At 33.6% G+C, this 14959-nt stretch overlaps 1 protein-coding gene across 7 annotated transcripts in view; it reads right to left on the bottom strand.

Moving 5' to 3' along the window:
* The window catches only part of LOC106460243 (probable ubiquitin carboxyl-terminal hydrolase MINDY-4), a 103225-nt gene that overhangs the window by 24543 nt on the left and 63723 nt on the right, over window positions 1-14959 (bottom strand). For all 7 annotated transcript variants that reach the window (XR_002610720.1, XM_022386911.1, XM_013919927.2 and 4 more), the window contains exons 10-12: window positions 11072-11170; window positions 8464-8527; window positions 2157-2222 (exon numbers count right to left, since the gene is read on the bottom strand). Coding sequence is in view for 6 of the 7 variants with exons in the window: in XM_022386911.1 (XP_022242619.1) it covers window positions 2157-2222; window positions 8464-8527; window positions 11072-11170 (229 nt within the window). In the remaining variant the exon portion in view is untranslated. The remainder of the gene's footprint in view (window positions 1-2156; window positions 2223-8463; window positions 8528-11071; window positions 11171-14959) is intronic.

Here is a 14959-nt window from a genome sequence, read left to right as displayed (position 1 = left end):
TATTCGTTGGTAAAAGAGTAGCCCAAGAATTGGAGGGTGGGTGGTGATGACTAGCTACCTTCCCTCTAGTCTTACACTGCTAAATTAGGGACGGCTAGCACAGATAGCCCTCGTGTAGCTTTGAACAAAATTCAAAAACAAACATAAAATTTGCAAAAGTTTGTAACATAGTTATACATTTGTAGGCCTATCTAAATATTTTTGAACAATTCTGTAAAGTACTGCCCTTATTTCAAAGATTAAATATTTACTAAGATTGATAATTAGCTTTTATAGTTTATTAGTTTAACTAATATTTATTTTAATCAAAACATGATTTTTATTATTGTATGTTTCATTATTGAAGTGGACAGTGAAGTTTAAGTATTAACTGTGTCTTTACAAAATAAAAATATCTTCGGGCCAAACCATAGCACTTTCCATGGTTTTGTCCTGATTAATGCACTTACAACGTCATTTTTTTTTTTGCCATGAACTTTATGTCTTAATTTCAAGGATTGAAAAACTAAGTATGATTTATTTTTTCAATCATAAAATGTTATTTTTATTCTAGAGACAAGATAACTATTGAAGTCACAATTTTCCACAACACAGATAAGTATACATTTATTGACACCACTTAAATACTTTCCTCAAACATAAATATATTTATATTATGGAATTTACAAATGAGCTATATCATTATAAAACAAAAAAGGAAAATTTGCCATTCTACAAATTTTAATACTAACCTTTTATACTACAATAAAATCACATAGCAGCATTGTTTTACAAAGAGTTGAGTAAATTATACCAAAATAATTCTGAATATTCAAACCAGTAAGTCATGTGACAATCACAATCTATATAAAGTCACAGTAAAATGGCATGTATCAAAACTACCTTTTGACATTGTTAGATATTTTATAGGTAGTATGATGCCACTAAAAACTGCTTGCTTTAGAGAAGGGTATGTAAAAGCCTTTTCCAGTGCAAAATATTCATACATTTAGATCATACAGATGTGCTGAGATCAAAGATTTTTAATTTCCAAGATGAGGATATCTCTTTTACTTAAAGGCACTGGAAAAGAAAGGAAAATGGATCAACTACTGGCACCAGAACCATCAAGAAAAATCTGCAGAAAGTATTAAACTATCCATGGTAAGCAAAGTGCAGCTTCTTGTAACAGGTGAGAATCCATGAACACAAAGGTCAGTGGCAAAAGCCATTTAGATGCTTTCAGTAATAGTATACAACATAATCAAGAAAGATCAGCACCAGAAAAAGTGACAAAAGTCATGTGTACACAGTTGCTTTAATGACATATCCAGTCACCTTTGCACAATGCAAGAAACTAGAAAAAGAAACCAGTATTCAGGATACTCCATATCAAGACATATTGGTCAAGCCACCAGACCCACTGCCCATGGACTTGTGTATGGTTGGAATGTTGAAACAGGTACTTGGAATCCATTGTCATCATACAATAGATTGATTAGGAAAATTAAAATGGAAGGAGTGATGTTCTTTGAAGTTGAAAATCTTACAACCAAGCCTTTTGCAATAGAAACTATACTGCAGGGTTATTGTTAAGATTCACAATTGTCCAGTAGCACATGACAGGACATGGTGACATGAGCTGTAATGATGTAGTGAGGCTTCATATTTTTTTATATAATGTACTCAATGTGTGTAGTCCTAAGTATAATACTGCATTAACAATCAGTATAAATATTACAGGATAGTTCTCTTAGCAACTAACATGAAATTTTTTGATTTGTAAAGGATAAGTTGGAGATATAACACAATTTTTGTTAGCTGTCTAAAGAAAACTTCTTAAAGTGAGCATCAATAAAAAAATAAGCTGCCAAGAATGATATATGAACAGCAAAACGTTTATCTCATAACTGTGCTTCACAATATTTAATTTAAGTACATCATAACAAATTTTAGTTTAACTGAAGTTCAAATTTTTAAAACAAATTTACAACAGGCTGTGTCCAAAAGATACAATATTTTTGAAGTATGAAGTCAGAAAATAGGGGCAGTTATGAAAAACTTCTCAATACAAGAAATATTGATAGTGAATTCAAAGTTAAAAATAATTCATTTGTTAAAAATGCAAGAGTACTAATGTACTATGCCATGCTAACATTCCATATAACTTTACTTACATCTTCTGTTCGCCCACAAAGGTAGTTTACCAAATCTTCATAATAATCAAAACTCTTCAGTAGTAGCTTCATGTTGCAGAAAAGAAACAAACAGAAATTCTGAAGTATAAATATATATGTACAGACATAAAAGTAAGCTGTTATGAGCAGCTTCAGTAGATTTAATTATTAACAGCCCATTAGTACTATTTGTTTTATTCTGAGTTCTATTTGCATTCATACGTTAATAAGAATTAAAAATGCTACACAGCCATAAAACATTTGGTTTCAGAAATGGTATCTTTATTGATAATTTTATAATGATACTTAACAACAATTATTTTCCAATACTGAAAATGTAATTCTGGTAAGTACTTACTTATCTCATCTCACAAGATTAGTTAGTCTCATTCAGTGCTGCCCTCTATATGTGAACATTTTCTTTATGCATGTCACAAGCCTTGCACTCCCCCCTTGTTGGAATTAGTACATTCTAACGTGTCTCTCATGCAAATCATCATGCATCATCTATTAACCAATAGTAGCACTTCAAAGTTTGGCAAAAGGTGTGAGCACCAAAGAAGTGGGGAGGGAGGGTGGGAAATGTGAGTTGAGGTAAGTACCTATTGGAAATACATTTTCAGTATAGGAAAATTATAACTTCCAACACGGTACTTATCTCCTCTCACAAGATTAGCTAGAATCCCATATGGAGAAGGAGGAGGGAATGGTGCGAGGGGAATAACAGAAGCACCTCTGAAAGTGTCCGAAGGATACCCCTGACCATGAGAGAAAGAGATCCGGAGAGCAGAGAAGAGGAACTGCACCATTTCTGAGCCAGGTACACTGTTCACCCTTGATATAATTCGTAAAACACACTGGGAAAAATTATGAAGTGTAGAGTGGCTAGGGTGAGTCGGACCACACTTGGCAAGTTAACTTCATCCAAAACCTCCTCTGTGGGGTATTGACATCCATGTGAGGATAGAATGAGGATCATACAGTCTTCACCTGTAACCCAAGAATTGGGGATTAAGATCTGCTCCAATTGCTGGATAGTACACAAGGATCAACACCCTACAGCAACCTGGGACTGGCCATCCGACAGGATGGATTCAACTTGTACGAGGACTTATGTTGATTAGTTCACTTGAATACAACACCTCAATGCTGGGATCCAATATCCATGAAAAGGTAGGAGGAGGGCTCCCAATCAAAAGGGGTGAACTGCACGTGCCCATACCAGCTTAGTGAATCTCCTCCAACGGATGACAAAGATGGGAAATGAGGGAAAATGTGAGATGACAAATTTGATGGGAGAGCACATGGAACAAGGTACGGGAGGAAGAAAGTAAAGAGATGTAGGCCAAATGGACCAGAAGGCAGATCCAATTTCTAAGTGTAGAAGGGGAAAGATCACAAAGGAAGAAGGATTGTCATGGAATGAAAAGATGGTTGTGCATACCCTAGAGGGTAGCTGTACGTGCAATATTACACCCGACTGGTCTAACAGGACATAGCAGTTTATTGGGGTCTGGATGAGGGTAAAGATGGGAGATAGAAGGTAGGGGAAATAGGAGAAAAAACATTCTTGAGCTGCCGTAGTCTTGGGAGGAAGGAACAATCAGGATAAAGAAGAATATAAGTAGAATGATAAAGGGTAAGTGAAATGTCAATGGCAAATAAATCAGATCGGCAACATCTGCAGGCCAAAAGGAGAAAAACATTGGTCTTAACCCTATTGCCCCGGGTATTCTTCAATGTGCATGACACAAGATTTTAGTGTCTTACATTCAAAATGTTATTAAACTACTTTTTGTTTGTGTTATACCTATTAGAATGGCATAAGATCTTAGCTAATAATTCATATTTTAATAGTATACAAGTTTTAAGTTTTTAATTCTACAAGAAAATATATAAAAAAATACTGAATCTCCACTAGTGCGACACACGTGACACATTTTGTCTTAGCACGTCATCATCCCTATTTTATCCATCACCCCTTGAAAATGAAGGTTTCAGGGATTACACAAAGGAAATTTGAGATTTTTCAGATGACAAAAGTATTTTTAATTTTTACGTGTAAATTACTTTGCACATGGGCTATTCAAAACAAATACTCAATATATTCATGGACAAAAAAACTTTATTTTATTTTATTAAAAATACTTCACTAAGATATATGACTTTTTGTATGTAAAAGACTTGTAATATTAACTGAAAGACTGTCAAATTTCGTGAAGATATACCCAATAAATAGATAGTTAAAAGTATTAAATTTATATCAACTTGAAACAAGTACAAAAGGTCATGTGACTCGGTCAAATTGACCGACCCCATCTTGGGAGAGTTAAAGGACAAATGAAACAAGGAACATGAGGAAAATAGTTCATACAGAGGGAGAGTCAGACATTGGAGGACCACATTAATGTCCAGTCCAGAAGGGTAGGACACCTGGGAGGCCTCTGAATCTCAAAGGAACGCATGAGCATAGTGAGAACAGGGGAAGTAAAAACCCAAAGGTATCTGAAGAAATGGAAGGTATGGGAAAAGGCTGCCCTATATCCAGAAATTGAATAGACCGAAGGTCCACAGACAAAGAACCTGGTCAGAAATTCTGACATCTGAGTCACCGAAGAGTTGGCAGCAGGAAATCCCCTGCCAGCAGAACAACAGTGAAAGACCTTCCATTTGTGTTGGTAAACTTCCATGGAAAATGGACAAATTGAAGTAGCTAACAGGGTGTCAACCCAACGCGTGAAGCAGGATCTCATCGCCAAGGACCAGACAAAAGCCAGGTGTGAAGATGCAGGACGGAGAGATTGGAATGAAGAGCAAGTGACTAAGGTTGATGCAGAAGGGAGGGAAACAGTGGAAGAGGGACAGATGGTGAGAGGAGCAGACATTGGAGCAGGGTTGTGCTGGCATATGGGGTGCAATCAGGAGGACCCAACAAAGAGTGGAGTGTACCAGAGAACTCTCCTGATGAAGCAAACAGATGAGAGGGTACACATAAAGATATTTTTGAGACCAATCCTGGCTGAAAGCATCAACAGCCAGAGCCTGTGGATGTGTGACATGTATCCAAAATGAGAGGCAATTTCATATTGAGGCCCAGGGCAAATTCATCCAATTGGGTAGAACCCGATAAGAAGCAAAGGTCTCTGAAAACGATCGGATCTAATAACCACTCCATGGTATAGTCAGTCAAGATGTGAAAGACAATCTGCAACCAGATTGAAAGCATTCCACAAATGACATTTGAGAAGGTGAATGTGATGTGCCTGAGCCCAGTATAGAAGATCCAAGGCCTGTAAACACAGATCAATGGACCGAGTGCCCCTTGGTGGTTGAAATGAGCCACAACCATAGAGTTGTCAGAATGAACCATCACCAGACAGTGAAGAGCATAAGAAAAGAAGTGAGATAATGCCTGGCACACCTGCTAAGGGAAATGGTGGTGAAAAAAGGATCCCGTGCAAAGTTCCATCATTCGTGAAGTGTTTGCTGCACAGATCTCATATGGGCAAGACAGGGGGGCACCAATGCGGTCATGGAAGACCACATCCCCAAAGGTGATAGAACCTCTCGAGCAGTAAATGACTGAGCTGAGAGGGCATGGGAAACTGAAAATCCCACAGAATTGAGGCATAAAGGTGAAGGGAGTGCTTGAATGATGTAGGTGTCGAAGAAGACCCCTAAACGTACTAATTATTGGGTGGGTCAAAGGATTGACTTCTCCAATTTTATCAAGCAGCCCACTCAAGCTGCCACAGAAAGGAGTTGGTGAATGTGATTGGTCGACTCCTGCTTGGAATGAGCTAGAAGTAGCGAGTCATCTATGTAATGATGAAACCACAACCCCAAATATCATATGATGAGCAAAGGCCCGAACAAAACAAAACAAATGTGGAGACAAGGAAAGTCCAAAGTTTAGAACCGGAAATTGTTAAACCACCCCAAGATGAACAAACCGAAGATAAAGATGGGATGGAAGGGCTATCAGGATATGGAGAAAGGCATTGGAAACATCCATTTTTGTCATTAATAATCCCAGGAAAAATGCACATTTCAGGGTGAGAAAAGATGCCATAGTGAACCTGAGGAGTGCAATGAAGTAGTTTAGGCATGACAAATTGATGACCAGTCACCAAATTCTGGTTTTCTTGGAGACTACGAAAAGATGGGAGTAAAACTCCTCCAAGGGATGGTGAACCAGCTCGATAGCCCAATGCAAAAGGAAATCCTGAACTGCCTCTGACAGATGCTGGTGAGTCATGGGATATTGAGGAGGAGGAAAGGAAATGGGGGAAGGGGAAATGAGAGGTGGGGAAAGAAACATGAGAATGTGTCCCTCTGAAAAAATCTTTGTCACCCATTGATCATCAACAAAGGAGAGACAGCAAGGAAGAAAATTCAATAAATGAGCTCCCACAGGCCCCAAATGAAATGGGTAGTCACCGGTACTGTTGATGAAGGACGATACATTGGCGATGACCTCAACAAAAAGAAGTACCCAGATTTGAAGGAATGGGTAAATGATGTGAGGATGACAGATTGGAAACAGGAATAGGTGGTATAGAAGGCTCTGGTCGAGACAAACAGGCCACAAAAGTTGGAAGGGTGGACTGATGTGGGGCGAATGTTACTCATGCCTAGATATCGTCAGGGACGGTGTCAAAGACATAAACGTTGAAGAAAAGGAACAAGACATAAATCCCTGAGATAAGTGGAGGGTAAATTAACATGAGCCAGAATGGAGTCCCTACTGATAAGGTCCCAACAACAAAGAAACCACTTATGTAACAACAGAGCCGAGGAAGAAATTTGGGCCAAAGTGGAAGAGAGAAAGTGAAGGGTATCGGCAGAAAATCCATTGGGATTTCTGTGGAGAGCCTCTGAGAGGATATGTATAGAAGACAGATACCAGAGAAGGGTAGTAAGGGTAAGACGGAGGTGAGAATATTGGGCATGTGTGAGACACATTAGATTTGGGAGCTGCCCCCCAAAGAGGTAATAGGGAAACCAACAGCTGGTGATCCAAAAACGTATATTACACCAGATGATAAGCAAGAGTGTACATAATCATTAGAAATATTCTTTCTTCTTTAAAACCAATGAGCTTCAAAATACAAAACACTGAAAAATGTCTTTACCAGCCTTTTAATGAATATAAATCCCTCTTTCTCTTTCTACATAATCTATATAGCAAAAATTTACAGGTACAGTGCAAAACACGCATAATAACTCTTTAAAGAATCTTGTGATGTTCTTCTACATTATCAGAAATAACATCGTAATTCTTTTAAAATATCTAGCTATTACAGTTACGGTCACAACATGAAAAACCTAATTCAGACATTGAGGAATGAGCAAGAAGTATAGAGTAAAAGTTAGTTAAGTGATCTTCAGTGGCATTATGGTTTTGTTATGGTAACTTACTCTGACAACATGGAATTGTTTTAGCTGAATTAGAACGTGTATGTTTGACATTGTCATGTGTACAAAAACACACAATAAGAGCATGAAAGAGAAGTGTGTCAAACAAAAAAATTTTAAAAGAAAATAAAGAATTTGCACAAATATTTAAAAGAAAATTACTTCTAAGTAACCTAGAACTGCATGTAAGATGAAGCACAATATTTATAGGATAAAGAATGTAAACAAAGTATTATAAAAGTATGGCTTATTAGAAAACAAATAATAAACTTAAAACAATAACATATCTCATATGAAAGTACAAAATAAATGACTTGATATGCTTAGTATATGAAAGAAAATTAACCATTTGTTAACAGATCAAGAATTACTCAAATGTGGAATATAAAAATCAAGGTAATCCAATTGGTATAAAAATACTCAGAGTGGCTGTTATAATATTATTTCATTCTGTAATAAAAACAAGTTGGTCTTGAAATATTTATTTTATAATCTGTGTGCTTCATTGCTTTCAGGTATCAAGTTCAGCTGGATTACAAATGCGCAACTGGTACCAATTACAATATTAAATTTAGCTTTAAAATCAGATTTGTATTAATGAAGAAAACTTAATGCAGGGACATCAAGTTAGTAAAAAATTATTCTTTGCACATCTGATATGATCTTACTTTTATTTCGAAAAAATTAGAATTTGGCAAACAAATTTTTGTTATCTGAAGAAATCATGTCATGAAAGAAACATTTTTGCACATGTGAAAAATACATGATAAATTGTTCTATTTTCTATGCTATAGTCAGGTACTAGTTTACTGATTTAATTCCTTTTGTGAAACTAAACATACTACAATAAAGTGTAATGTTAACCAAACACAATTATATTAGACAATACCTTCTCTATAATTCCATCGGTTTTCAGTTTTCCACAAGTATCTAAAACTGTTCTCCCTGACAATCTTGAGGAAATCAACCATTAGAATAATAAATATGAAATATTACAAAATAATGTTTTTCAATCATACTTAAAAAATTCAAAATAATAATGTAAAAACATAACCTTAATATTTCCTAAATTAAGTCTTACTTTGGTAAAAGTAGCATGATTTTACTTAGCAATTAGTCAATAATCAGATCTCAGCTAATCACAAATTTTAATTTTTTAACTTTAAAAGTATGAAAATTAAATGAAATTATTATAAACTTTTCATAGTATAAGTAACAGGGATAGGTAATTTGTTTGGTGATGATAATTTTTAAGGTGTGACATGAAAAAAACATTTAAGTAAATTTCATAAACTCTCAATCATATTACATGTTTATAGCTGGTACTAGCATTTATCCTCAAGCAAATTTATTGCTGTGGTGATGACATGCCTTAAAATATGAAGGATGACATTCAGAAAACTTTTCACCTGATGTAATCTACAAGACATGATAATTTTTAGGTGAACAAACAAATATATTTTGAATGACACTTTGTGAAGCTACACAATATAATCACAGTTACTTTATTAAAATGTATAAAAATGTTATCCAGCATTATCACTACTTTTAAAAAAAATTACAAGGTGGAAGATGAGCCTGAAAACAAAAATAATTGTACTGTTTCAGTTTACATAATTTCTTTTAACTAAAAAATAAAATCCAACAGAAAAACAAAGTAAAAAACAAGGCAATATGTTTTCAAGTATGAGTATAATACCACCTTGCTTGACTGCAAAGTGCATTTGGACTTGAAAATATTAAATTCACATTTGTGCTACAACTAAAAAGTGTGGAAAAGTACACGTGTAAAGAGTAAACTTGGTGGACAACATATGGTATTTCTATTTTGTAGGCACAGAGTGAAATAAGACTATTCCTATCAGCTACTTGTACATTCAGTGATATTACCAAAATGTTTAAATAACACACATTTTTATTAAAAACAGATACAATACAAAGCATTAACTCACCTCATGCAACAAAATCATAATCACAACTAGTTTAGAAACATATTAGCTTATGTCAGCTTATCATGCTATATGTTCAAAAACAAAAGATTAAGAAACCACAAGTACTAGATTTTGCCGCAAAGTTAAGATGCCACAAACACTTCTTCAAAGTCAAATAGTATACAAATGAGAGTACAAGCATGATTAACACTAAAAACATTCATAACATTTTCTTAAATCAAAAATGTTTTTACAATAATACTTATCTCCTTTCATGCTTCAGCTATTACTTGACTGCCAGGCTTTCTTCCTTTGCCCATCTAAGCATTGATCTGATATTTTTTCGCTTGCTCCTGTCTTTTATACCCCCATTTAATTGCCCTTCACGATATTTGTCTTGTGACACTTTCCACCTACATCAATGCACCCTCTATCCTGGTACTGTATATAAGCACCTCATTCAGATGTTATCACTTTTTCGAGACTGACTCAATCCGCAGTCTCTAACACCAGCTCTTAGTGGGCAGGAGAGTGTGACAGTGGGTAAATATTATAGGAAATACATTTTCAATTTAAGAAAATGTTAACTCTCAAAACATACTGACCTCTCACACTACAGCTAGAATCCCACATTGAGAAGGTAGAGAAGCCAGTGAGAGCATTATCCATACAGAAAGTGTCTGCACAGATCATGGGCATGTCAATAGAAGATTGGCACCCTTGTACAACTAGCTCACAAGTTTATGTTTTTAGATGATCACAGTAACAGTTTTGTTACCTACTTTGAGTTTGTATCTTTAGTATAGCAGTGTATACTTTACTTTCTGACCTCATGTTAAATGTATGAAGCTGACTGTACTAAAAGTTTTGATATGTACTTGAAAAACATAATGTTTTATGATTTACAAGTAATAAGTAACTTAACACTTTTTAACTGTTATTGTAGCTTAAAATATGTATGACAGTTAATTACAAGCATGTAAGCCAAAAATAATGTCTTTGGTGTACTATATGAGGACTAAGATAGTGTACACTACAGAAAGTCTAGAAAATATGTAGGATTATATTAAAAACCGGCAATATAACTATATAAAGGTTTAAATGAAAGATAACTCCTAATTTTATGTCTATGATACTTTTTTGAGATACTAAGCAACTATTCATACAATTTTGTAATAATGCTGGATTTGCAACATTTTAATAACCACATGACTAGTTTATAGTAAAAGAAAATAATAATGTTATGACCAACAACTGCTCTCCTATGTACCCAACTTATGGATTCTAAGTCAGATGTAAAAAGAGCCATAATTTGCAATACTGGTTCAAACCTCATTGTGACTACTAAATAAATATTACATTCTTTTCACAGAAAATAACTAGATAATACTTCAATCAATTGATACATGATTTAGATAGGGGTACAAACAATAACTTCTACATTTATCATTTAAATATACAACCAATAAGCAACATACTTGTACATGTGCTTTTAAAAACCTGGTACAAGTCAGCTAAGTGTAGTTCATGGTCAGAGACTTGTAAATTTCAGAACCTTATACTCACACAGCAACAACAGCTCTTTTTTTTTCTCCAGCTTTCCATAATATTGAAGCTATGGCCAAGGCTAATGCACGATTCCTCTCACGTCTGCTTGGTCGTAATCTGAATGACAAAAATGAAACAGGATCAGCAACTGCTTGATTTTAAAACATTATATCAAGTGAGACTAAATATAATAACAAAACTTAAAATAGTTCATATCATGTCACTTTTCACTGATTTAATATAAGTGTCCAGTAAGAACAGTGCATTTGTCACAGCTGAAACTAATTACAGCTTCTTCAGGGTTAATACATACAAACTGTATGAAGAAGCTTTTGTTTCTATATAGTTGGAAATTGTAACAAGCTACTTTTGGTGTTAGAAAATTCTGAAGTAAAGAAATTAAAACTCAGATGCATTAGTTGACAGAAAAATGATGATTGATATTTTTTCTAATATTTTGAACTTAGTTCTAAATACCTACAGGGATAAGAGTATGACAGCAGAGCTAAAATGTTGGGAAGATTTCTAGGTGTGCAATATTCACAGACAAATTTTCAGTAAATATATTTAATTAAAAAATTGATTTTTTGTGTACAAAAGACTTGTAATATTTACTCAAGGTCTGTCAAATTTTGTGAACATACACAAAACATTTTAAAAGTTATAACATGAAACTCTGATGGTCATGTGGAGTTAAAAGTTTGATCACATCATCTGAGCCCATAGTGAGAGGGATCAAACTAAAGAAAAAAAATTTTTTGACGTATACAACCATATTAGATCTGTGAGATCACACAGTAATATTCTGTACATTCTTAAATTACATAAAGCAGGTGTTCCAATCAGGACTTTTGAATCAAAAATAGGAACACACAGTAAAAATTAACTAGTTTCTTAAGTAAGTTGTTACTTCCATTTAACAAGAATGACCTTATTGTGAGATTCCTTTGATTTCCCTGATTTCATCAAACAAATGAAACTTGATCGATCTGCATGCATAACCAGTTTTGAGATAGTCTTTAAACACCAATACATATACCACTTGATGAAGTAATCAAACCAAGTAGTGATTTATTATTTCTTGATAACAGTAAAGTTAATGGCTTAACTAAAAACCTATTCATGAAACTGTTTGAAATTGCTACCAAAGAATCATACTTTGTGTTTAACTGGACATATGGTCAAACTGACAAAGTGACCATGGGCTCATCACTTTCTCCCATCTTAGGTAATTAATTTTTATTTCATTATGAAACTAATTGGTTGCATCCCTGTCTGTCTGAATTTTAAGCCTTTAGTTTGTAAGAGATGCATTGATGATATTTTTATTGTATTCAGAGAACACAATCATCTTATAAAATTCCAAAACTACTTAAATTCTAAACACAGAAAACCTGAATTTACAGCTGAAGAACAAAGAGAATTGAAATTGCCTTTTTAAGACCTAGAGGTCATCAACCTGAACAACGGATTTGAAACTAAATATTACTGCAAACCAATGTTTTCTGGTCTGTATCATCATTATAGTACATTTATACATGATTTTTTACTAAATGAATTAAACAAGCATTTTAATTCATATAGCTTATAAACTTACTAACTCTTATTGTATATTTCATGTTGAAATAATCAATATAAAAAATAATTTATTAAAAATGTCTTCCATTTAGCATTCACCAACAAAAGTACTTTTTGAATAGCTTAATAAAATTTACATTCCCAAAATTTCATACATCAACGTTCCCAAATGTCCTATCACCTTGACCTTACATTTCACTGGTTTTCATAGTAAACTAAAAGGAAAAGTCAGGAACATTTTAGAATAATTTCATCCCCCAAATCAGCTTGTACAAACAGTACAAACAATGTAATTTTTCCCTTTTTCAAAAACAAAATATCTTTTTTTAAAATGTTGCTTATAATGTATCACTACGCATGTTGATGCTGTAGGCATGGCTATCCTGGGTGAATGATACAAATCCTAGCTAGCAGGAAACGAGGAGCATGTGCAAAACAGCCATTCCATCTCAACTCTGGAATTTACAACCATCTGAACAAAGACTGTAGCAAAAAACCAAACATCAAACACTTTACAATAACAGATACAGTGAAAGATCAACACATGTTAAGGAAAAAAAAAGCCTGTTAATTAAAATAAATGAAAACAAAGCTAAACAACCAGCCAAGAAAACCAATGCATCTCAAATTATGATCAACTTATCATGCTTTAGATGGGCACAAAATGTAAATTTTGAAACCTTTGTTAAACGTTCATTCTGATTTAACTCTCTTTCTATGGGTTCAGTCAATTTGTCAGAGTTCATGACCCCGATTCAGCGATTCAATACTATAACTTTTGACTCTTCCACCAGGTACCACTTTAAACACTTTTCTGCGCAAGTCATCAAGTTAGATTCAATATTTAATTAAACACCTTTACTATCTAAGTATATGAATGAAATTAACATTATAATGTATGTTATGATTTGAAGTTTTATGTTATACAAATTTTAATTCCTATATTTCAAAAGAAACCTTTAAAAAAATACTAAAACTTCAGGTTTTGTTATCACGTGGTTCACAAACTAAGAAAAATCTCAAATTTCGCACTCTCAATCTTATTTAACTCTTTCACTAAGAACTCAGTCCAAGGGACAAGGGACTGATCTAGTAACCATTTTGTTCTTGTTATAGTTTAATACAGTAAGTGTATCTTCATGAAATTTTGCAGATTATCAGTAAACATTACAAGGACCTTGCACACAAAATATCAATTTATTTTCTTAAGTTTTAAGATTTTTAAGTAATGTTTTTTCATGCATTTTTTTCTTTTCGAATGTTGACTATCCAACATGCAAAGTAATTTTGATTTTAAGATTAAAAATACTTTTATGTATTGAAAAATTTTCAAATTTAACGTGCAAAATCTTTACAACCTTCTGATAATTATCAAATGTATTTTTTCAGAAAAAACTTTATATTTTATCTGTTATTTTCACTATTGTATCTCTGTACAGGTTTGTTCAATTTGACCAACCTCACAACCACCCTAGAAAATTGGGAAATATATATAAATTACGCTTTTTTTTTTCATTCTAGAATAATTAAAATTATAACATAAAACACAACTGTTTGTTCTAAATAGCTTAAATCTCATAACCTTATACATCTATATATATATATATTATTATTTTATTTTATTGACCTTTTAACTGTACCTGACTAGCATTACAGAAGTTGCAATGATGTGGTGCACATGTACTCATATTACTGTATCTAAGGGTAAATAAAACTTGCCTGTACAAAGTGACCTGTCTTGGCTGTGCTCTAGTGTGCCAGTATTTTCTAAAATACAGTCACATTTCGGTTATAATACATTATATATATATATATATGTATATACATTATTACTATTAATAAATAAGTTCTTAAATTTCAGTTGTTTTTCTTAAAACATAGAACAGTAAATAAAGAAGTATAATAAACAATTATCTCTTCTAGTTACGAACTTTGTACTCATTTGCTGTTTGACGCAAGTTGCTAAGCCTTATCAAATTTCGCAGGTGGAGGATGTAAAACAAATTAATTTTTTTAGGTTTTATATATGTCTTTCGAAATAACAAAAAATAATAAGTTACTATATCAATACCACAGAATACAACTATAATTTATCAAGTTTGTAACTAAGCTGTATTTGGGTCTATAAAAGCATGAAAAGAAAGAGTTTCCCACACAAATACTTTGCAAAAGCTGAGAAAACCACTAGAGGGACATTCTGAGCTTTCAATTGGTTATACACACGTCATTGGTCATAGTAGGTGTACGTAAACAAGTATTTTCAAAAAGTGGAAGAGGTGGGTGGGGCCACCTTGGTTGATTTAATAAAGGTTTGTTTGTTTTTTGAAT

Source organism: Limulus polyphemus, unplaced genomic scaffold, assembly GCF_000517525.1.
Source record: "Limulus polyphemus unplaced genomic scaffold, Limulus_polyphemus-2.1.2 Scaffold734, whole genome shotgun sequence".
NCBI classification, from domain to species: domain Eukaryota; kingdom Metazoa; phylum Arthropoda; class Merostomata; order Xiphosura; family Limulidae; genus Limulus; species Limulus polyphemus.
This window is presented reverse-complemented; position numbering and strand designations above follow the sequence as displayed.